This window comes from Alligator sinensis, unplaced genomic scaffold (assembly GCF_000455745.1).
Source record: "Alligator sinensis unplaced genomic scaffold, ASM45574v1 scaffold928_1, whole genome shotgun sequence".
NCBI lineage: Eukaryota > Metazoa > Chordata > Crocodylia > Alligatoridae > Alligator > Alligator sinensis.
In genome coordinates, this window is record NW_005842229.1 from 357,986 (window position 1) to 383,253 (window position 25,268).

Sequence of the window (25,268 nt, forward strand, 5' to 3'; positions counted from 1 at the left end):
CCCTAATAAATGGCTTAGCTCTTTGGCTATGAGAACTCTGTTACATTTTTCACCCTCTGAGCATGAACCTGATATGTATGGTTTATGTGGAAAATGCTTTGCCTATTACTTTAATCATTAACACAGGATTTAACAGGTGGCTCTCTGATGTATAGCTGCTGCATTGGCATTGCAAACAATCTTTCATTTTAACCAGAAAAGCTCATAACTGTATTGCTGTTAGAAGCTTTTGAATAACTTGCTGTTTTGTTCCAAAGGAGTCGGCAGTCCCTTAAGGTTCGAGAGCACAAAGTCTTGGGGCCATATGTAGATGGCTTGTCTCAGCTGGCTGTTACTAGCTTTGAGGTAAGTGTAGTTGAATAATAAACAAAAAGTGTCTCTATAAGTAGGGCAAAGAGAAATTCTTCATTAGTGTCTAATCAGATGTTTAGTTCCTAAAAAGACCCCTTTTTTGGTTCTCTGATATCCCATTATTCAGTCACAAAGTTGACCAGGACATTTGAAGACTAAGAAATACTTATTTCACTTAACTTTTCAACCCAGCCTTTTTTTTTTTTTAGTGACATTAGTGAAAAATGGCCCATAGTATCAGGGTGTTTCTGTTTTTGGAATTTACAGTGTTTAAATCCAACAGTGTTTAAGTCCAAAATGTTTCTGACTACAGGAAATGGCCAAGCTCTCAAAATACAGAATATTAAGGTTTCTGATATAAATTCCTATGATTGTTTTCTGTGCATTGGATACAACTTTCTTATATTGCATAGGAATTGGAATTTTTCCTGACTGCATAACCCCGAGTCAAGTGAAAATGTTTTCTTTCTAGTTTATAGAAAAAGCAATAAAGTATTAAAAAAGGCTTTAATAAAAACTGCACAGAGCTGTTTTTATTTTAAAAAAACCTGAATAAATAATCTGTTTAAGTATTTTGAAACATGTTGGGAACAATATTATTCTATGCACATACTATTAATCGGGGGTGGGGGCAGAGTCCTTTTCTCATAGAATCGTAGGCTGGAAGGGACCTTCATAGGTCATCTGATCCACCCTCCTGCCTGTGTCAGGTTCATCCCTATCCAAACTATCCTATGCAAATCCATAATCTAAATTCTTTGTAAAACTATTGACAACCATAACACCACACAACACCTTGACTTGCCACAGGTAAATCAGGAGAACCATGGTAGCCAGTGTCCTTCTTCTATGAAAGGTCGTTAATATATGATCAAGAGATCCAGGGTAGCGGGCCATGCCCCCCACTACAGAGGAAGGCAAAACCCACTTCACTCCATACCAATCTGACCGTGGAGTAAAATTCCTTCCTGACCCCATGTATGGCATTTGGTCTGATCCTGAGCAGAGGGGCAAGACCCTTTAGCTAGGAACCTCTGGCTTTAAGTCCCAGCAGGAGCATTGACACACCCAGTTAAGATTCCCAGTCTTGGCTGTAGCCAACACCCAGTGCCCCCAGAGCTTTTTCATTGGCTTTCTGTACTTCTGAGGCAGATGTGCACAGTTCAAGGTGTGAAAACTATCTTCAGTTTCACTTAAACACCAGTAGTATGTGTGTAACATGAAAAACAAAATAAATTAAAATTCATTGACTGCTGTTACCTAATTCTAGCTATGAATTACCTAAGCTATGTGAAAACAACATTTGTTCAATCCTCTCCTGTGACCTAGGTCTTTAAAATCATTGTTAATATTTAATTTCACACCAGCATCACCTTTTTCATACACATGATTCAGAAGTATAAGTAAGCATGTGTATCAAACTCAGCATAGTTGCCTTTAGGTTTTGTATGTGTAGAAAGCTAGTCTCCAAGTAAGGTAACCCTTTTAGCCAATTAAATGAAGATAGTGTTAGTGCAGCTTTGCATTTATCTGTCGAAATGGATGCGCTGGCCTGATTCCTTTTATTAAACAAATTTGACTTGTAACGTGGATGGTATCAGTATGTTTTTGGTTGCGGATCAGTAGACTGTTGGAATTGGGGAAGATTCAGAAATGTAATTATTTTCAGTCCATCAAATTATTCAGTTTTACAGCTCAGACTAGGAGGTTCTTTTTCCCCCTTCATCTTAATGATAATCAGGGATCTGGGTTTTCTGTTTCCCATGGAAAAACGGAGAAAACCACAGATCTTACCCTTTACCGGAGGCAAAGGCAGGTTTCTTATTTTACTGGAGAAACCCATAGGTGTTGTAGTTTTGCAACGAGTTCTGTGCAGGCTGGCAAAGTTCCAGCCTGCCAGGGGCTGGAAGGGAGCAGGAGGAGGGTGGTCAGGTAGGGGGCGCCATGGTGCATATATGGCTGTCAGGCAGGCTGCAGAGCAACTCCTGCAATGGTGGGGGAGAGGCGAGTGAGGGGAACCAGCAGGGGCGGGGAGGGAAGTGAGGGGCCTTTTATTTTAATCACTGATTTTGAGGTTTTTATCAGAGAATTTGCAATTTTTTTTTCAGAGCATTTGTGATTTTTTTTTTTTTTATCGTGGAAAACCAGGATTCTTGATGAAAATTTTGTTTAGCAGGAAAAAGGTTTCATTCACTTTTATCCTAACATCACTTCTGTAATACGTTTGGTTCCAGGATATTGAGTCTCTGATGTCAGAAGGAAACAAATCTCGAACAGTTGCTGCAACCAACATGAATGAGGAAAGCAGCCGTTCTCATGCTGTATTCAATATTATAGTAACTCAGACACTTTATGACCTGCAGTCTGGTGTAAGTATTTGCATTAATCTGTTTCTGAAGTGAGATGAATTTCTGTCATTCTCTTATTTTGGCTGCTGAGCACTTAGGATTTACATCTTGGGCAGTGCTAAGTTAAAGGAAACTCAGATAATTCATTTGATTTCTACTATTAAGGTGCGGACTTCTATATGTGTATAAGTTGAATTGTCTAATCCAGGGGTGCTCCATCTGCGGCTCTGTGTCATCTAGGCATAGTGGTAGCACCACTCCCCCACTGCCAATTTTCTAGACCCCTGGAGAGCCCTGAGCAACTATTAAAAAGAAAATTCCCTTTTTCATATTCTTACATCCCAATATGTAATTTTTATCCATAGCTCTCTGAACAGCAGGACCTAATTATGTAAATGTATCAGGTTCTTCAGCATTTTATGTTCCTTTTTCTTGGTTACTTATCTCTCACATTTATTCTGTCTAGAATTCTGGAGAGAAGGTCAGCAAAGTCAGTTTGGTGGATTTGGCTGGGAGTGAAAGAGCTTCCAAAACAGGAGCTGCGGGAGAACGTTTGAAGGAAGGCAGCAACATAAATAAGTAAGGGCATTTACAAACACAAGAAGTAAACTTTAATCTACCAAGAAAACCTAGGATTTCCCTGGTCTCTTGCCTAGTTGCACTGTCACAAGTCGCTTCAAAGGATTCTTTTAGTTGAGCAGTTGTTTAAATGCGTCTTTTTCCAATAACTATATGCCAAACACCATCTGTTTTTCTATATTAATATAGGGACCGTGATTCATGTATGACACAGGTGAAGGCTTTCTAAATTCTGTTTGGAAAAAGTTACAGTAGCACCCTTTAATTAAGAATCTTTTGTGATTCATTTACACACCCTTTTGCCAGGCCTATCTCATCACATGCCAAAAGAAGAATGTAAACCATAAGGATTGCAGAGTCAGATGAACGTTGAATTGACTTTGCTCCAACGTGTGCTAAAATATTTAAGAGTGTAATCTGCAATTTAAGAAAAACAGGCCAGAATGAAGGTATGTAAGTTTAAAGTTGCCTAAAGGCATCCATGACTCAAGCAGTGACAAGTTACAGGGAAATTTGCTTCCATAATTACATTGTTTTTCCCCAGAAGGAAGTATTTAGCATGGTATCACCACTGTATTAAACATGCTTATTTCCTTGGGAAAAAATGAAACACAATGCAGACAGTGTTAAAGTTTTTTATAAAACATTTCAATACTTGTAAGTGGAGAAAAATGAGAGAGTTAAGCAGGAGTCATGCTTGCAGATTTAAAAAAATGGCTAATCTGTTTTAAAAGCTGGAGATTTTTAGAAGTTTTAAGGTAAATACCAGTCTACTTTGCATTAGTGTCATACCAAAAAGTTCAGATGCTTTCACAAAAGGTTACGGATCTCTATATGTAATGTGGGACTGGATAGCTTTGGGTTATTATTGGAGTCCAAGAAGCCTTTTCCTACCTATTGCTGGTTCATACCAGCTTAGTTTTGTTGCCCTGTGGGGTCAGGCCAACACTCAGGATCTCAATATCTCACTGTTAGACAGGAGGGCGTGGTGTACAATTGCACACACACACATGCACACAAAAATCAATTAGGCGGACACACACACTCTAGGTGCATACACCCCCACCAGGCGTGCACACACACACTACCAACTCAGGCACATACACATCCAAAATTACCAGCCTAGGCACATGCACACCTATCACCAATTCAAGCACCTACACACTGTACACACCAAAAGTTAGACAAAAATCAATTGTTAATACCTGCACACCCAATACACATACATGGATCACTAATTCGTATATCACACACACAATGACACACATATATTTACCAGTTCACACACAAACCACCCACCTACACATACACACAGGTGAGTTCCTAACTTGGATGGTACGGTATGTATGTGTGTGTTTGGGGTACTTGGGATACCTGAGAGAAAGTGTAAGGAGTGAAAGTTGCTGGCACCAGGATTAGAACCGGTAGACGAGAGAAGCTGGGCTGAGGAACTGAGGCTTGGGGTTACTTAAGGGCAAGTGGCCCCAAGGTTACTCGAGGTCACTGGTGCAAGGGAAAAAGCCCGGTGGCAAAGAGGAGACAGCCAGGAAAGAGAGAGAGGCAGAAACCTGGGAGCTTGGGGCTGGAAACTGAGGCAGACAGCTGGGAGATCAGGGGGCAGATAAGTGGTGGCAAGGAGGAAACAGTCAGGAAACAGACAAAAACCCAACTTGGGGTTTCAAAATAATAGGTTTATTAAACAGACAACACACTACGTAGCCCCATGAAGTTATTGATTCTCTCTCGCTCTCGCTCTCTCTGGCAGCAGGAGAAAGAGATTCAGTGGAAGGTTTGGAGTCCAGGTTGGGAAGAGAAACAGAGTCGAAGTCCTTGGTTGAAGAGGGGGTAGGGGGTGATGGCTACCTATCCAGGCTGGAAAGGGGTCTTTGTCCAGAGTGGGGTTGCCGGCAGGGCCTCTGGGTGGATATGTGGTGTGGTGCTGGTCCAGATGGAGAGGGCGTCCCAAGGAGTCAGTCTTCACTACCCCTTTTTATGGGTCAGACTACCCCTGATCTCCTATGGGAGGGCCTGTCCAGGCAAAGTCAGTCCTGTTCCAGAGGGCTCCAGGTGTTCTTACTGAGCATGTACAGCCTTGGCACAATGGTGGGTTGCCTCATCTTTTGTTTCTTGAATGCTGAGGGTGGTTCCAATGGCTGGGTCATTGGTCCAGGTATTGTTTTTGATGGTTTGGTCATTCAGAGGGATCTATTTTTAGACCTACTGCCATTGTCTCTCAAGCATCCTCATTCATCCCCATTCATTCAGGAACCAACTTACATGGCAGGGGTAGGTGTGAGTCATAGATTACACAACAGGGCATGGGGAACAAGATGGAGATTTGACAAACAAAATGAAAACTTGACATGACTTAAGCTAACTTACATATGTAGGCCTAAATCATATAGTATCAGTAAAACAGTAATATGGAACAGTAAAAATCAATATAAACATAATAATTATACAATATAAAGAAGGAAAAAAACCCAAAACAAACACAACTTGCTACCAAAATAAAATGCTGAAGCTTATCCTGTCTTAGCTCACTTATACTTATCTATAGGGAATAGAGAGGCAGAGAAAAAGTCAGAAATGGTTGGGAAGGGGAGGGAATGCATTTTAAAATAAAAGAAAAACGAAAAACTGGGGTTTTTGCTACAGTTTGATGGTAACCAGGAACTAAAACTGTCTCATGATAGGTCAGAGGTCTGTGTGAAACTAGTTGGTTATTTGTCTGGTTCCTACAGGAAAAAACACCCCGACTATTGCTATCCATGCTGGCAGTGTTGGCATAGCTACCGATAACTGTAGAGGCACTGAAGGACATTTCTGCCTGTAACCTGGACCTTAGGCCAAGTTTTAAGTCCTTAGGAAGGTGGCAGTGTTAGGAAGCAGATTGCTGTGCCCCTGCTATAATTTTTTTTTAATATGGAGAGAGGGCTCTTACTCAGAATCCTCAAGTCTTTCACAAGCTGTGAAAATTACCTTAAAACATTTCTAAAAGGAGAAGAAATAAGAATCCTTTTACTTTTGCTCGAACTTGAATTCTTGCATCCCTTTACATCCATCTATACAATGCTCTCTGTTTGGAACCCAACATGGTCTTCAAAAAGGCAGAAGAAAATTTTTCCCAGCATGATGCTGTGGTGTCCATCACTCTGCCTTCATTCCTTGGAGAATTAATTAATTCTGTAATTTATGAGAAGCCAGAGAACTGATATTTGTTTTCCAACTGACGAGAACAGAACATTGTTTTGCTTTAGGTAGGAGACAGACCATATTTTCCCTCCTTATTCGGAAACTGCATGACACCTAATAATGGTTTGTTCCTAGCAACTATGGTACTAGAGTAGCTTTTCACGCTACTTACCTTTTAAAACCATAAATAATATATAATACACACACTTAATACTGTGACTTACACTGTGTATAAATTGCATAGTAAGTTCTTTGGGAGAGAAACAGGGGTTGATAGTTCCAACACAGTACAGAAGATTTTAGCTATGCATCTTCTTCCAATTAACATTTTTTATTTTGATTTGTAAACTGTTCAGTTTCAGGTGCCTGCCATACCACATTGCTTTGAAAGAGAATATAAAAATAAAGGAAGTAAAAGTACCCTGGCCCAGTATTTACAGCACTGGGCAAACACAGCAGTACAACCAGGTGTACTGAAAATCTGACTTTTTGGATATCCAGAAAGAATCCAGCCACTCCCCTCAGTTTTTCTTGGCAGTTGTTTCTAGATAAAACTGAGTATTGTTGGTATAGTAGAGTGGTTGTTTTTTTCTTTTCATATTCTTCCCTCCTTTATCCTTTAGCTTCACCCTACCTGAAGTGCTCTGTAGTTTTGGGATGCATTGGAAGACTGCAGTAGTTTGGTTTTTTATTTCCTATAATAAGTGACAGCTATGTAACTCTTGCTAGCCGTGTGTTGGATATTTAAAATTGTAGATACTGTTCCTTACAGGGCAGATGTATACACTGCCTTCTCTTGTATACATCTATGATATTTTTCCATCTTAATCTTGTTTACCTCAGTGTAGTTAAGAGGGTGATGAGTGTCTGCTGTGTAGCATGCTGCATGGGTTTCAAGGAGCTGCCCGTAATTGCATTTCTGAATCCATATCGAGATCTTCTGAAGAACTGAATGTGCCTGCTGCCCTTCCACCAGTGTGCTAGCTCCAGTGTTGAAGTCAGAGCTACCAGTACCCCCCTCAGTCCTTTGTAGCATAATTCATTAGTTTCAGAAAATACACAGATGGAGGATGATAGACTCGAGAGGGTCCAGAGGAGGGCCACTCGTATGGTTAGGGGCTTACAAGACAAGCCGTATGAGGAGAGACTGAGGGACCTGGACCTCTTCAGCCTCCGTAAGAGAAGGCTGAGAGGTGATCTTGTGGCTGCCTACAAATTCATTAGGGGGATACAGCAAGGGAATGGAGATGCTCTATTCACCAGGGCGCCTCTTGGGGTAACAAGGAACAATGGTCACAAACTGACAGAGAGCAGATTTAGGCTAGATATCAGGGAAAACTTCCTCACGGTAAGGGTGGCCAAAATTTGGAATGGGCTTCCAAGGGAGGTGGTGCTCTCCCCTACCTTGGGGGTCTTTAAGAGAAGGCTGGACATGCATCTGACTGCCCCTCTTTCCTGCCAAGGCAGGGGGTCAGCCTCAATGATCTGTTGTGGTCCCTTACGACCCCAGCATCTATGAATCTATGAAGAGCCAGAGATTAAATCAGCCATTGGTTAGTGGCTCATCAGAATTAAACTTTCCTGAAATAATTTGTAATTTTGCTGACATCATAATTATCACTGCTAGGCAAATCCTTGAAAACAAAAAAGACTGGGCTGCAAAACGGATTTGAAGAAAGGGTTTTATAGTGCAACAGTAGTAGCTGCTGTAGAGGGTTGTATTTACTGGGTAAAGGGCATGAAATCTGTGGAAACAGGCTGAATTTGGGCAGCATTCTTTGATAAGCAAGTACCATTTCTACTACTGCTGACTCAGGCCTTTGGAATGTGCAGGCATCCAGGTACATAATAAAAAGTGAACTCAGTTGTACATAAGGAAAGCAAGGTGTTGCAAATGTGAAACCTGGAAGAGGCTACAGGAAGCAAACTTGCACTTTTTTTGAATGGTCTCAGCTTACTGGGTAGTATTGGTTTGCATTTTGGTTACAGGCATTATGCAAACAGTATCGGACAACAGACCACCCATCCCTAATTGTGCGAGATAATGCCAAAATGGGAATATCAAGTCCTGGTCTCAGGCTGCATGACTCCAGGAAATCATTTGTCCCAGATTCCCAGTATTGTGCAGGGATCCAGGTCTTCCATTCACCGCGGAAAAACCTGGAAAAGTGTGGGTTTCCCTTCGCAGGCTGGCAGAGTTCCAGCCAATAAGGGGCTGCTTGGGGCTGGGAGGAATGGGATGCAGGGTACGTGGTGTGCATGCACACACATGCATGTGGCCAGGAATACAGCCCCAGGCAGCAGTGGATAACAGCTCCCCCACCGTCCTGCAGGTAAGTCTATGGGGGTCTGGGGGGAGGTAGATTGATGATCCCATGGTGAGGGAAGGGCTGGGCCTGGAGCTGGGTGTACTGCTCAGCCAGGGCGGTGCATGGGGGCCAGGGCAGGGAGCAGAACAGAGCCATAGGTGGTTCATCCACCCCCTGGCAGGGGGGGAAGCTCCCTGCCGCTGTGCAAACTCCTGGGGAGGAAGTTATTGCGGCAGGGAGCATGTGCCGCTGTGCGCGCCGCTGCCGCTCCCCCCCGGATTTCTGTGTAGAGCAGGAGCAAATGCAGGCTGCTCATTGTCTGCTCACTGTGGGCTTGGGACTCCCCTCCCTGCCACTCTCTCCCTGGGAGCCCCATGCTGGCTGCATCACTGTACCTGCTGCTGCCAGGAGGACAAGGATGCCTTGCTATAGTGACGTGGCCAACATGGTGGGAAGCCCCGAGCCCGCAGTGGGCAGCCTGCACATTCCCCTGCCTCCCAGAGGCTCTGCTCAGCTCTATTCTTGTTGTGCTGTTGGGGGTGGGGGAGGCACGTGTTCTGCCTTTCCATTTTGAAAGACAACAGTGTGGAATAGATCGAAGTAATTACACATCTCTGGTACCTTAGCAGTTATATGGCAGAGCAGCCACTGGAGTCATGTAATTATTTGTTGCAGCCTTTCTCTTAGTATTTTCCAGCCAAGCTACACAATGGTTTTTTATTACAGTCTTACTGTTCTGCAATTTAAAGGGCACTTTGTTTTTATTGCATTTGTTGACAGGTTTATAGAACATTGATTTCATTTTAGTTACCTTTTTGAAGCAGAAATAATGTTCAATCTTTAGTGTTAAATAAAATCAATAGTTTATTAATATATTACAGCATGATGTCTACATCTAGAAAATTAGCTTTAAGCGGTGGAACAGTTTTGTGTGGACAGATTGCTTTATTTTTTCTGTTAGTTGAAAACTTCTCTCCTTTTTCGCTCCTGCTTTCATATCACCGTTCACATAGAGCGAGTCTTGGGGAACCCTTCTAGTTCATGACTACTTAGCACTCCTTTCAAATCTTGAAGTGTTGCTGTGGAGCAACATGCAGCATGCTGCTTTGTGTCTATCCCAGGTTCGACATGTTGTCTTCATAGCACCTGGGAATGGGAGATTGGGAATCAGTTTTCCCACGCAGTACTTCTGAGGCGGCTGGACTCTTCCACAGAGTCTTAAAATAAAAATATCCCTTAGTTCCAAACACTGTGTGTTTTGGGAGCAGAGGGGTGCAACCAAAAATGTACAAGTTACATGTATCTTTTTCAAAGTATTGGTAAGACTTCCCTATATACACATCTGTCTGGTGATCAACTCCAACATGTTGAACCAGTGGGGTCTTCAGTTTCCTTTTGCCTAGGCAAGCTCCAGGATTATCTTTGGTCTCTCTGCACATTTTGTGTGTGCAGGATCTATCTGTTCACCATTGAAGTAGGTGCTCTAAGCACCTAGTGCTGACCTATCAAGATAGCACTTTTTTCCAGAGCTCCAACCTCCTGGACAGTCTACTTACCGTTTTTCTCTCCAGGGACATGGTAGTTGGAACATGTAATTCACACATGCTTTGTACAGGTATCTCATGCTTTATCTTAATTTTAGATAGCACGAGAGTTGCAAATATATGTACAAATAATAAACAGCTCATATGTCATCCCCAGTTCTGTTTCCTGACCATTCTGGTGTTCTTAGGAATTGGCCCTACCTTCTAAAGAATAGAATCATAGAAATTAAGGGTTGGAAGAGACCTCGAAAGATCGAGTCCATCCCCCACCCCCATTCTGGGCAGGAATACTGTGGAGATCAAGTGATCCCAGCAAGGTGTCTGTCCAGTCTCTTCTTGAAGACTTCCAAGGTTGTGGACTGCACCACCACCTTGAGAAGTCTGTTTCAGATTCTGGTCACCCATACCATAAAGAAGTTCTTCCTTGCATCCAATCTGAAACCATCCTTTGACAGTTTATGTCCATTGCTCCTTGTCCTCCCCTGGGGCGCCGTAGTAAATAGTTTTTCTCTCAGCTCTCAACATTCACCCCTTACATACTTATAGATGGCCACCAAGTCCGTCTCTTCAAAATTCTCCACATCTTTTTTGAAGTGCAGCACCCAAAACTGGACACAGTACTCCACCAGCTCCAAGTAGAGAGGAGGTGTCACTTCCTTAGATCTGATTGCGATGCATTGTCTAATGCATCCCAGTATGCTATTAGCTCTGTTGATTACAGCATCATGCTGGTGGCTCATGTTCTTCCTGTGATCAACCATAACCTTGAGGTCCTTTTCAGCCATTGTGCTGCCCAGGACATCTCCTCCTAACCTGTATTCACGCTGATGGTTACTTCTCAGGTGAAGCTCTCTGCATTTATCCTTATTGAACTGCATCCAGTTCTGCTCCGCCCACCTTTTCAGTTTGTCCAGGTTCACTTGGATCCTCATCCTGTCCCCTAGTGTAACCGCTTTTCCCTATAACTTAGTATCGGGGAAAAGCAAAACTTGGCCAGGATGCTCTCCACATCCTCATCTAAATCATTGATAAAGATTGATCAGTGATCAATGGGCAAGAGATTGCATGATGAGAGGGAAGGAGAACAGGTCTTATGAAGAGAGGCTGCGAGCCATGGGACTCTTCAGCCTGGAGAGGGGAGTACTTGGGGGCGACTTGGTGACAGCCAATAAGTACATAAGGGGTGTACATCAGGATCTGGGGGAACGCCTGTTCATCAGGGCACCCCAAGGGATGACAAGGTCCAATGGTCACAAACTCCTGCAAGACCGTTTTAGGCTGGGCATAAGGAAAAACTTCTTTATTGTCCGAGTCGCCAAGGCTTGAAATAGACTCCCCCCAGAGGTATTGTAAGCACCTACTCTGGACACACAAGAAACATTTGGATGCTTATCTTGCTGGGATCCTTTGACCTTAGTTGACTTCCTGCCCTTTGGGCAGGGGGCTGGACCTGATGATCTTACAAGGTCCCTTCCAGCCCTAATGTCTAAGAAATCTATGAATCTATGAAATCTGTGTTGAACAGTACAGGGCCAAGAACCAAACCCTGTGGGATACTGCTGGCCACTTCCCGCCAGGACAATACAGACCTGTCCACTAACACACTCTGCGTTTAACCCCTTAGCCAGTTCCCAACCCACCTGACGATGGACTCTGCCACCCCACAGTCCCCCAGCTTTTTTTAATAGAAGTGTCATGGGAGACCATGTCAAAGTAAAATCCAAGTATATGACATCAACCGTGTCTCCCTCATCTAAGCAGTTCATTACTTGATCATAGAAGATGAGGGTAGTCAGACATGACCTGCCCACAATGAAACCATGTTGGCTATCCTTCAGCATCATGCCTTCTGCCAGTCTCTCACAAATGGACTTGATAATTTTTTCCAAAATTTTACCTGGTATTGAGGTCAAACTGACTAGCCTATAGTTTTCTGGATCCTCCTTCCTCCCCTTCTTAAAGACTAGCACCACATTGGCCCTTTTCCAGTCTTCTGGGACCTCTCCCGAGCACCATGAGTCTTCAAATACCTTTGCCAATTGTCCTGAAATGACTCCAGCCAGTTCTCTTAGCACTCTTGGGTGTAGTCCATCCAGTCCTGCCAACTTGAAGAAATTCAGTTGCTCTAAGTGCTCCCTCACCAGTTCAGCATTGACCATTGGTTGGCAATTCCCACCATCCCCTGCATCCATCCAGTATCTGACCAGGTGGGCGATCACCATTTGTATGCAGGAATACTGATGCAAAGTATTAATTAAAGAGTTCAGCTTTCTCCTGACTGTCTGTTATCAACTGTCCCATCCCATTCTGCAAGAGCCCCACATTTCCCTTGGTCTTCCTCCTGGTCCCTATATACCTGTAGGTCCTCCTCTTCTGATACCTTTTGCATATGACTTCTCTGGAATATGGAGTCTTTCTGTCTGTCTCCCCTGTAAAATGTTGGGTAAAAGACCTTCTATTTTAAAAACTTCAGGCATTTTGTCAAGTGACTTTTTGATGTCCTTGTCAGGTGACCAAAGCCCCTGCCACCAGCACTAAGTGACTGTTACTTAGTTAGCATCCCATTAGGACAGACTGTTCCTGTGGACAGTAGCCAGCTCTATCCAGTGGCACTTCCATGTGAACAGAGTCATCCATGATTAGCCCTATCTCATTACCCTGTGAAATTCTATCTGACCTGCAGGTAAGAAGAGAATATTGGAAGGAGGCAAACCCCATGTTACTCTGTGATAGATGCGTATAGAGTTCCCTATATGAAACATAATGTGTAAGCTTCTACACAGACAGATTCCCCAAGTTGTTTCATTGGAGATATACATAATATATATTAAGTGCCTTAATTCTAGTAGTTCCTGTGATTGGCAGCATTAGTTGCCTGATTAGTTGGATGTACTGAGAGGAATCCTTGAGACAAGATTTCTTGTAACCTCATACATGAGATATGCTGTCAATCTAATGTAGTTGCTGATTCTGCACATGGCTTGCATACATGGTTTAAGTGTATTAGTAGTCCCATTGACTTCAGTGGTGCTGCTTGTGCTTTAGAGTTGAGCATGACCAGGTTGTGTTTTCATGATCAGGCAGAGAACTTAAGGGGCAGAGACAAGGACTTTTAACATTGTTCTACACAACCAACTACTCAGTAAAATAAAAGTTGTGAGGCAAAAGGGACAAGGGCAAGACATTTTAACTTCTGAGGAAATGTAGGTACATTTAATAATATAATAGGCAGCCACTGATTCTTGGATCATGGTGTACATGCAGGAGGTCTACAACCATCACGCCAGGACCTTCGATGCATGTGCCTAGGCAAGAGTATGGAGAAGTGGAGGCTGCCCAGGGCCTACCATCCTCCCTTTAGACCACTGAGACAGAATCTAAAGGCCAGACCAAGTCCAAATTTTCAGTGCCTCTATGGCTGTAGCTTCTGCCAGAGAGCAACAGATAAGAACTGCTGCTGACTGTCTAATGCCTCAGCAAAGGTACATTTCTGTCAGGGTGATGTCCCTTAGTCTTTCTCCAGTCAAAGAATACCCACAAGGCAGCAGGGGCTAGGGTTTTGAAGCATGTTGATACATTAGTCTCATCATTATAATACCATAATTAAAATATAAATTATAGAATTATTTTTAAATATTTTAAGGTGCCTAAAATTATAAAAACAATTAAAAATATAAACCAACCTCCAAATCCTCTGATTTAGGCTCATCAGCCCAACCATTTAGATGACCCTTTGAATCTAATTGTCTTATAACAAATATGGTTACTTTAACAGGTGTCTTTAGAACCTGTGCATGAACTTACGCAGACCACCAAGCCCAGGTGTTTCAGAGATACTCTTCTGCATTTTAACAAATTGTTTTGTCTGGAGTATCTATACAAAGCAGTTAATATTGTGTTGTTTTCTTAGGTCACTGTCAACACTGGGATTGGTTATATCATCACTTGCTGACCAAGCAGCAGGAAAGGGAAAAAACAAGTTTGTGCCTTATAGAGACTCTGTGCTCACTTGGCTTCTCAAGGTAATGGCATGGTCTCACTTTCACCTTTGACAAACTGATCTTATTGTGGTTTGGGATCTAAGCCTACTGTTCCATACACACACATCAACACTTGATTTTTAATACACCAGGGAAGTTGTCACCAACTTTTCAAACCTGCAAGCTGAAGAAACCAGGCTCACATCAGAAACAGGCCAGTGTTCTGACTAGGCTGCTGAGACTGCAGCTTTTCCCTGCTGCAATTTTTCCTTGCCCCCAGCTACAGCACAGTTGCAGCTCCTCACTATGCAGGCAAGGGCAAAGTCCCCTGTTGCTGGAATATCACTGAAGCCCCCTGGCTCCTTGAACCATATCCAGTGGTTCTGCGGGCTGTATGTTGCCAAACCCTGGACTAGGGAGCTATTATAACTGCAAGCTATTCCTAATACTATGGAAACTAACACCTATTGTGCTCTTTTTGCTCAGACTGCAGTGGTATTTTGACCAACTGTATATCATTCACCTGAATCTGTAGTGGGATCGAGTCGTGTGCAGAGACCTCCAAATTGTTCATAGATCAGAGGTTAACTAAACAAACCACTTTGATATCTAATAGGGGTCTGTGAAACAGGCCCTATTCCATTTGGATTTGGCCCGAATTGGGGACAGTAATTCGATTAATTGATTCGGATCACTGTCCCCGATTTGATTCGTCCAAATTGGAATCTGAAGATTCAATGCTGATTCGGAGAATCAATGATTTGGACATAGACGCAGCTTCTGAACGCTGTGATTGTGGGGTGGATGGAGTATCCCACAGGAGTGCAGGGGGGCCCCCACGTGCTTGGTGGCAAACCCGGAAATGGACCAGAAGTACTTCCGGTCCGCTTCCAGGTCTGCTGGGGAGCGCACAGGTGCTGCTGCTGCGCCCGCCGCCCCCCCCCCAGTTGCCAAGCCAGGGGCCGTGGCGGGGCCCCCAGTGCATTCTCCAGCAGACCTGGAAGTGAACCAGAAGTGCTTCTGGTCCACTTCTGGGTCTACTGCTGAGTGCACTGGGGAGCCCCCTGTGCTCCTGAGGGACGCTCCATCCACCCCAGCATCGCAGCTATCATGAGCTGCGCCTGCTACCTTGAGGTATGTAGAAAAAACATTTAAAGCTGTGTCTATTTCCAGATCGCTAAATCTTTCTGAATCTCTCCAAATTGATTTGTAGGGTTCCAATTCGATTCAGAGAGATTAAAGGGTCCTCTGATTCAATTTGGATTCGGAGATTTGGCCAATGAATTGGGTCGAATCTCTGCCAAATCAAATTGGGGATCGAAGCATCTCACAGCCCTAATATCTAATAAGAGGTGTAATTCATATTTCAGATTCTTTCTTTACAAAGGCATATTATGATCACAGAGTATATAAAGTGCTTTGTATAATCTGTTTATATGCCTCAAGCTTTCCATGAATGTGCACTACAGGATAACTTGGGAGGAAACAGCCAAACTGCTATGATAGCCACGATTAGTCCAGCAGCAGACAATTATGAAGAAACTCTCTCCACACTGCGATATGCAGACAGAGCCAAAAGGATAGTCAATCATGCTGTGGTCAATGAAGATCCAAACGCAAGGGTCATCCGTGAGTTACGTGAAGAAGTGGAAAAACTGAAGGAGCAGCTCTCACAAGCTGAGGTAAAATTATTGTTGCTCTGTGTAGACAGAATTCATATAGGAAATGTCATGTCATAACAGGAATGTCGTTCTCTGTGTAATTTTTACAAATCATGGAAAGGGTGGCTGCTATGTTGATTTTAAGTAATTAATTTGTTTTCCTGAAAGAGTTCCAGCAGAAGCAGAAATATTTGTTTATGAACCCCTTGCAAGCAGACACAGGACTGAACAGAAGATGGATCTTGCCAAGTTAAACTGTTTCTGAGGAATTAAATGTAAAAGGAAAATTGGTTGCAATGTAATACAACACAGAATGGATCTAAAGATATATGGTTTTATAGCAAGGGTAGATTTTCAGGGGTCCTTTTTTGAAGGAGTAGGATGCAGCTTGGTTGTGCAAAATAGGGAAGTATGAAAGGCATTAAGTCAGAGATAAAGTGTGCACTTCTGCATGCTTGTTTCCCTCAGAGACTGTAAACTCATTAGGGTACAGACCATCTTTCTATTCAATATGTTTGGCACTCAGAAATCATTGCCAGGCACTACTGTACTACAAAAATAAGAAGTAGCTTTGGCAGAGCATAAAGAAAAGGAACAGATGAGATTAAAAATATATCTGGGGGTAGATTTGTGTGGCATTTAGAATGAAAGAAAGAACAGCTCTATCTTAATGCAGAAAGTGGTATAAGTTTATAAATGAGAAAACTGAAAAATAGGAAATAATGAAGACTTGATCACTTTAGCCCTCGAGGTTGTTGTTTAGTTTTCCACAAATATTAAATGTAATTATGCTTATGTATGTCAGGCCAACTCTTCCAATTTGATATGGAGCCCTGTAGATGCAACTTCAGTGCTGATGCATAGTACTTCAGCTTGTGCAAATCTGTTCTGTCACCTCAGCTGGGAATCCATTCAGCCTTATTCACTGAAGAAAAAAATGAGTAAAATTCTATCTTGGCTCGGCTAATTAGAGAGGTTGTTATTGATCCAGAAGCTTGCTAAAACCATCTAGAACAGGAAGTTATTTTATGCATCATGAAGTAAGGGAAACTCTTAAGATTATTTCAGTTTTTCTTCTTGACATCAAGGCTATGAAGGCACCGGAGCTAAAGGAAAAATTGGAAGAATCTGAAAAACTGATAAGAGAATTAACAGTCACCTGGGAGGAAAAGCTAAGGAAAACAGAAGAAATTGCACAGGTAGGCCAGAGGCAAGAATTCCTGTGGGTAATATTTTTTTATTGGTAGGCCAGAACATTTTGTGTACTGAAGGCCACATGTTCAGCTAGTGTAAATTATCTCAGCCCAGTCATTTTCAGTGCACCTATGCTGATTTACACTAGCTGGATGTTGTTCTTTCTTCCTTTACTTTTGTGAGTCCCTCTGTTTGATCTTTCATGCTTTCTTGGTGTTGTCTGTTGTCTCATGGCCTCATTTAACCTTATGTCTAGAGTACACTGTGATATGCTAGAACAGACAATTTCATTAGGGCAGGTTTAGTGGGCTCTTTGCTGTGATTGCTAAAATCAGAATTTTGTGAACTAAGAGCAAATGTTAAAGTGTGTAGGCAACTGCAAATTTAAAAAACCACTACATGAACTTGAATAAAATGGATAAAGTCATACCTTAATACTCTCTGAACTTCAAAGGAGTCGGGATTTCTCCAAGTGCGGTCAGCCATTTCGGTGAGCTGTTAGCTTTTGACCGCTCCCTAAACCTACAGGGGCTCTTAAAAGTAAAGAACAAACATAAATAAATGTATGTATTTGTGTTGCTGATCTTGTCTTTGCCTAAAAAGATGCTAAGATTCAGGTTTGCTTTCTGAAACTTACGCCATGTGTTTGTAACTTGTGAAGTGAATGAGTCAGTTTCCTTTTCAAGCCCTCATCAAAAATATGCTATTCAGTTTGTAATAATTTAAAAAGCACATTTGCATCTAGATACTTTTGCTGAATTAGTTACAAAACTGGGGAAATATTTCTATCAACATTAAGTATTTTGTGGCCCCTTAAAAAGAAAACAAAATCTCATCTGGTGACATGTTTATTTCTCTACTTTTGCACATATTGAGGCAAATTTGCAATGGGAATTCATGAAATCTGATTCTGAAACTCATATAACTAGACCTACTGAGAGTCATGGGACTACTTGCACAAGCAGGTGCTTTTCAATGTGAGTAATCATTCAAGGATTAAGCTACAATACATAACAACATCTTGTAAAAGAATACAAAGTGCAACCATCTTTTTTAGCTAGTCCTTTCCTTGCAGCTTATGGTCAACAATATTTTCAGTAGTGGTGTTCAATGTATAGCTAGATTACTGTTCAGTTACTCTTTGGTCTTGTTTACTTACTATTGTTTCTGTATTGTCTTGGTAAACTACAGTAGTTGATCTCAAATTAACCTTTTTATATGTTTATAGGAGAGGCAAAAGCAGCTAGAGAGCATGGGAATTTCCTTAGAATCGTCTGGTATCAAGGTTGGGGATGACAAATGTTACCTGGTGAATCTGAATGCAGACCCTGCCCTCAATGAACTTTTGGTTTATTATTTAAAGGTAAGTGTGGAAACAGGATACTGACCTTTAACAAATCATACATGAGAGCAGTTGACTCTCCTGGATTTTTATTTTAACTTTGGTATGAATTGGGTATTTAGAATGATGGACTCATAAGACTAGTTATAAGGTTAGTCATAGACAATAAGGCTGCTTGCAGATGTTAAAAAACCCCCAAGCAAACAGCACTTTACTTTAGAACCCATATGCCTCCATCCCTGAGCCCAGTGCATGCCCAACAGAGGCAACACATTAGTTGGGTGTTTTCGTGGGGGGTTTTTGGTGTTTTTATCTAAAAGCTGATTGAATCAGCTTTGGATAAAAGTGCTAAAAGGCCCCGTTGAAGCGCCCATTCTATACAGATGCTTCAGAGCTGGGTCAAAGTAATGCACTGCTTCTGGTAAAGCACTTTAAAAAAACCAAACAAACAGACAAAAAGAAACAGCCTAAGAAGCCTGATTCTGTTTGCATTGCTAAGACTTTCATTCTCCCTTACACTTAAGCTTCATTGAGTTTGGTGGATTGGCTCCTAGTTTTCTCAGGGTGGGATGAGAATTGGTCCGAGTGTGGGTGTTATGTAAATTCTTATGGTCCAGTTTTAGGTTTTCCGTTTGATCCCTAAATTGGGTGCACAAAAAGGTTATTGTGAGGTAAAGGAAGGAGAGCTTTACATTGTATCATCTGTTCTGCATTAACTCTCCACATGCATCTCTTACCCCTTGTAAAAGAGAGCTAACACATGGTAGCTATAAATTGTGCCCAAGCCCCAACAGGTTGATGTGAGCCTCTGCTTTCCTACCTGCAAATTGAGAATTGCATTTGAGGTATGAAATCTGGGAGTTATAGTCTGACTGGTGAAACTGTCTGGTTTATAAACCATATTGTTATGCGTTATTTCTAAAACAAGCAGCTTGGGAATATCCAGAAAGGGCTTCAACTCTGAAGTGATCAAGTAGACAGAATGTCATGGAATTCCATGATTCACTCAGTAAGTCCATATCAAGTGTTCTGTGTGGGTTCTCTCTTGCCCTCCAACTCCCTCCCCTCTTCACCTCAGCCCTGCAAACTCCATTGGGCTGAGTGTCAAGGTGGTCCCCTTTATGTATTGTAACAAAAAGTAAAGATTTATAGTCACAATTAAAGTCTGAGTTTCAGCGGTGCAACTCCATTGTCTTCCGTGTTTGTACATGTATAATTGAAACTTGGAACTGGATTCTACCTATACTGTATTGTTTTTTCTAGCAGAACTGAAATATTAAGCTAATATGCAATAAAAATAATAAATGAACTATGTAAATAAATGAACTATGTAAATTGGAACTCATTGGTCAGTCCCTGTTTTATGCTCTTTGAAACAATACTGCAGAGATGAAATCCTGTATAGAACAATAGTCATATTTGTAATACTTCAGTTGTCAGATTGCATCTGAATTATGTAAATTAATAACTGTTTTGACTCTTACTGATTTTTTTTCATAATAACGATCTGTAATGCAGGATCATACGCGGGTTGGTGCAGATACCTCTCAGGATATACAGCTCTTTGGCATAGGAATCCAGCCAGAGCACTGTGAGATTGACATTGCATCAGATGGGGAAGTTACCCTCACGCCAAAAGAAAATGCAAGGTACAGAAGTTCAGCATAATTTAGCCTATGCAGCATTTGCTTCTTAATACAGGAAGGTGACTTTTGGTACTTTCTGGTTTCACTGTGTCAGGTATTGCATGTACTGAATTTGACAAGTAGCTTCAATTTGGATGACTTCAGCAAAACACTGAAGTGAGATTATACTTGTGCACAAAGGAGCTTTGTGCTGTCTGTAATTTGGCTCTGAATAACCCATGTTACAGGGCGTGTGGAACAAGGAGGGGCAGATTATTATTTATATGGATCCTTTGCCATAGGCTTTGGGCTTTGTGAGAAGGGAGGTATGAATTCATCCTGAGACTCTGATTGTCAGGTCCAGTTAGCAGATAATGGGTCCCAGGTTGTTTTTCTCTCATTTGTTTCATTATTGTAGTAACATTCTGTTTCTAGGGAATCATTTCTTCTTTGCTGAAGCTTGAAAAGTCTCTCTCAGCCTTGTACCATCACCAAAAGCATGTAATAATTAATTACAAAAGTACTACTTCTGTAGTCTCACTGCTTGCTTATTATCGCTGATAAGAGGTATAATTTAGGAAACAAAAGTGAGATCTTTGCAATTTTTCAAGCACTTCTCCCTGTACTTGCTGTAAAGTAGATCATAGTCTGTATATCATAGTGCTGTAGACTCATGGACAAAATTCCAAACAGATGGGATTCAGGCTTATGGTGATAGAGTTATAGTAGTGGGGGTTAGTCATTTTGACTGGCAAGAACAAAGGAGCATGTCAGTGGAAAAAATGTATAGCAAAATATGTTTTCCTTTATTTGTGACTGGCCTGAAATGTTTAAGTAGGTGTTTCTAGGCTATTTATATCAACATCAAGTTTGAAACTCTGGTAACCACTTAAACAGAATAGCTTGTTTCATATCTAAGAAATGATGACTTGAAATACAAAACTGAATTTAGAACACTGAATCTGAAAAACCATATTAATCCCAGCACATTACATTTTGGGGAAAATTGTCATCTTCATGTTTTGTGAGCTACAGATAAAAGAAGCAAACACTTTTCTCTCTCTTTTTTGAATAAAGCTGAGATACAGATACATGTCAGTGCAAATACTGTGTTCCAGATTTTTATAAAAATAGAATCTTGTTACTGATAGCTTAGTTTATAAGAAGAATGAACTTCGGTGATGGAAGACAGACATAGTTATATATATACCTAAATAAATTATAGATTGATGGTAGCAAGTTTAGAAATATTTTGCATTAGGCTAATCTGTTTCTTGCAAATAGGAAAATAACAATGTATAATCTTTCTCAGCAGGGTTTGCATGTAACTAAATTCACAGACTGTTTACAATGAGCAGACTGTGACCCAGTTTCTGGAATGTACATGAGGTTTTCTTAAACCGAGGTTGTAAAGCTGAAATGGAATCCTTGTCCCCCTACTGTTTCAGTGAAGAGCTACAACATCAACAGTTTTTTTTTTAAACAGTGGGAAACAGTTTTTCATGATCTATTGTCACATGTATCCTTTTAAATTAAATCTTATTAAGTTGTATGTCGTGTTACATATAAACTTGGCATAGGTGAAAAGAACAGACTGCTTATTTTTGTAGGTATCTTTTCATCTATAATTTCTGGGATTTTGCCAAGGTTGTCTTTTTGTTCTTGCAGATCCTGTGTGAATGGTGCACTGGTATGTTCTGTCACACAGTTGTGGCACGGAGATAGAATACTGTGGGGAAACAACCACTTTTTTAGGTAATAACTTATATTCACTTCTTCGGTCCCTTTATTTTCTTACCTGTTTTTTTTCAACGCTACTGTTTTTAAAAGCTTTTAAGAAGTCACTTTCAATTTTTTAATCAGAATCAACCTGCCGAAGAGAAAGCGACGAGATTGGCTGAAAGATTTTGAAAAAGAAACTGTATTAGCAGAACATGATCTGGATGCAGCCAGTGAGGCTTCTTCAGAACCAGATTACAACTATGAATTTGCACAAATGGAGGTTATAATGAAAACACTGAATAGTAATGGTAAGAGAATGTCCAGGATGTGTGAAGTAGAAACCTAGTTTGGATCCAGTTGGAACCTTGTCCCGATGTTTGAGCTTAGGACATGCTAGATCTGACCAGTGGTCTGTCTAGACTAGAGTAGTTTCTCTTGACAGCTTCTTGGTGCTTCAGAGATGGGTAAAATAAACACCCTTATAAATAATTATAGAATAAACTGCCCATTGTTTAGAAAGAGACTACCTAGTTAATTTAATGGTTAGTTCCTGCCCTAAAGCATAGTGAGTTCATGGCTTTACACATGATTATCCTATGTGATATAACTGTGAATGGTGATCAGAGAGGGATGGTATATACTTTCCTAAATTCTGCTAAGCTCCTGCCTACAATGAGTTGTGGAAGTAAAATGATGTTGTAGGTCAGAGCTGTCTAACTTCTGAGTAGCTGGGGGCCACAAGCTCCCTGGCCACATGTTGTGCAGGCTGCATGTCTACTTCTTCCACTCTCTCCCATTCCCACTGTGCTGCATGAACACCTTTGCACCTGGAACGCTGCACTACAGCGCAACATGTGCCCACCCACTGCTGCACCCTGAGGCAGGCGCCTCCCCCCCCCCACACACACACAAACCCACTGTACTGTACCAGCATGGCATGGGGGCCCAAGATCCCCTGCAAGCTACCCAGCCATGGGTGACCTCATCCTCGCAGATTGCACTGCCCCACCCCATCCTGCCCACCGGGGTGAGGGCAAGATGCAGAAGCTGGAGGAGGAAAGAGGAGCCCAAAGACAGCAGCAGCTGGAGCTGTCAGGGAACAGTATCCAGAGGGGGGGCCTGATGGCTGCAGGTTAACCCCTTGGAGGCCAGATGTGGCACGCAGGCTTCCAATTGGATGTTCCTGTTATAGGTAGCGCTTCAATTTATTGCAAAATTGTGTACTGGATAGTCAGGTCAGAAGAGGTAATGAAGAGCCTAATTTCATGGCATGTTTTTGCAGTTACCTTATATAAACACGTGCTGAGCAAAAGAGAAAATACCTTGACTTTTATGCCACTATTAAAGAGAAAAATTAGTTGGTGTGTCAGTGGCAAAATCTTCCTGCCTTATCTTCTCTTGCTTTCCCTCCTCCTTTTTCCTAATCTCTCAGCACAATAATGGTACGTTGCCTGTTGTGGTTCATTACCTGTTGTGCTTCACAGTTATTACCAGAATACGTTATTTACAGGTCTCTTAGCTAGTTCTTTATTTTGTTATGTTTTTTGTTGAATATGGCATAATTTCATGCTTCACTGATTTTTATTATATAAATAGCTCAGTTTATTTTAGGGACTGATTCTGCAAGCCTTCCTTACATCGGTAATTCCATTGACTTCACTGGAACTGGTTGTGTTGCAGAATCAGGGCTTTTAATTTATGCAGATTACTTTTTAATCATGGAGATATGCTCATTCTGATTCACCCATGCTAGGAGGAGAATTTCAGATGAATTTGCCCTCTTGGTGGTCTTCAGTGTTGTCATCCTTCATGAAGACTCTGTTTCCTGTCTTAATGCCTCAAATCATCACGTATTTGTGCCAAAACTGGAACAAAGGTTTTAAATTTGATTGGCTCACGCATGAAGCTCTTGGACTAATTTGAAAGCATTAATTGATGCTTGAACTGCTTGTCACTAACCAGGGATGCAAATAAGTTATAGTGGTCTACAATGAGTCAGTGTTCTATTATTTAAGGGGCATGTCTTTTGAGTTTCTTTTGCTGTAACTAGCTACTGTAAATTATGTCCCAAACTATCTCAAAAGTATGAGAAACATATTTTAGTCCATTTGTCTCCTCTGAATGGAATCCATGATTATTTTTGTCCTGGCCTGTCATATTTTGGATATCCTCACTGAAAAATAGTGCAGATTTTCCTTTCGTTAATGTTCTCCTCCCCCCCACCCAATACACAACAGATAATAGTCACAGATGGTGCATAGCTCCAAAATGCATGCTAGCTGTATGTTTAAGTAATATGTTTGTTATAAAAAACTGGGGAAAAGTAACTGCGAGAAGCCATAATTAAAAATCTAATTCTTTGGATTCCTTTGAGAGAAAAATGAAAACAAAAACAGTATTTTCTTTTACTGTCTTCTCTGTTTTGTTGTTGGGTTTTTTTAAGGCTCCTTTTTAAATAAATGTCTTGCCCTTTAGAGGACAAAGTCACATGACAATTTATCCTCCATAAACATAGTAACAAGGTCATGTACCACATCTGGTACTAGTACAGCTCTGAGGAAAGGGCAGAACTGTGAAGGCCATGTGGGTGAGCCACTGAAGTGCATTTTTCTCCTCAACACACTGATTTCCCTTTTGAGATTGTGACAGTTCAGCTTTGTACCACAGATTTGTAACACTGGTCTAACCACCAATATATCATAAAAGTCTGCTTTATATCCCCGCATAGCTTTTAGTGGTTCAATAAATTATGTGGTTAGGTTGAGGGGCCTCCCAATTAGATTAGGTTTTTTGGTTTGTTTGTTTTGGGGGGTTTTTTAATACAGTTCACTGTGAGGATTTTCCAGTGCAGCTTAATGAAGTAGTGCATTCATTCAGCTTCTCTCAGATGATAGTTTGGGTCTGACAAGTGTTCGGATACATTCATTTAAATAATTTTATTTATCATTATTATTGGGTTAATGTCACAAGCTCATGAGTGAAGTGACTTTTCAAATGGAAATGAGGCACAGCACCGCTTTGGAGAAAGTACATACTGTATTTACTTGAATATAAGGTGACCCTGAATGTAAAACAACCCCTATAATGATATATATGGAGATTTTATAAATTTGTTATAATTTTCTAGGTATAGAATCTAATTATTGGAAATTGGCCTGAATTTGTCCCTCTCCCAGTGCTGCAGCAGGGAAAATAAATCTGGGGGAGATCAGGTAGCCCTCTTATTTCCCCCAACCTTTTCCTCCTGCAGCCCCTTTCTCACCTCCTTACTGGCAGACCCTGTTCTTCCTGAGCACATGAAAATGAGGGGCAAATTTGAAAACACTGACCTTGAAATAAGCATGCATGCAGTCATTTGCATATAGTACCCCACTGACTTAGTTCATCCAGAATTGATGCATATTACACTTTTTAAACT

General features: G+C 41.4%; 1 protein-coding gene across 1 annotated transcript in view; it reads left to right on the plus strand.

The window, feature by feature from the left end:
• The window catches only part of KIF13A (kinesin family member 13A), a 187,992-nt gene that overhangs the window by 101,794 nt on the left and 60,930 nt on the right, over window positions 1-25,268 (plus strand). The window contains 10 exon segments of the mRNA XM_025208438.1: window positions 258-345; window positions 2,586-2,720; window positions 3,166-3,278; window positions 14,237-14,348; window positions 15,776-15,988; window positions 17,056-17,166; window positions 18,390-18,524; window positions 20,022-20,152; window positions 21,797-21,883; window positions 21,992-22,158. Coding sequence (XP_025064223.1) covers window positions 258-345; window positions 2,586-2,720; window positions 3,166-3,278; window positions 14,237-14,348; window positions 15,776-15,988; window positions 17,056-17,166; window positions 18,390-18,524; window positions 20,022-20,152; window positions 21,797-21,883; window positions 21,992-22,158 — 1,292 coding nt within the window.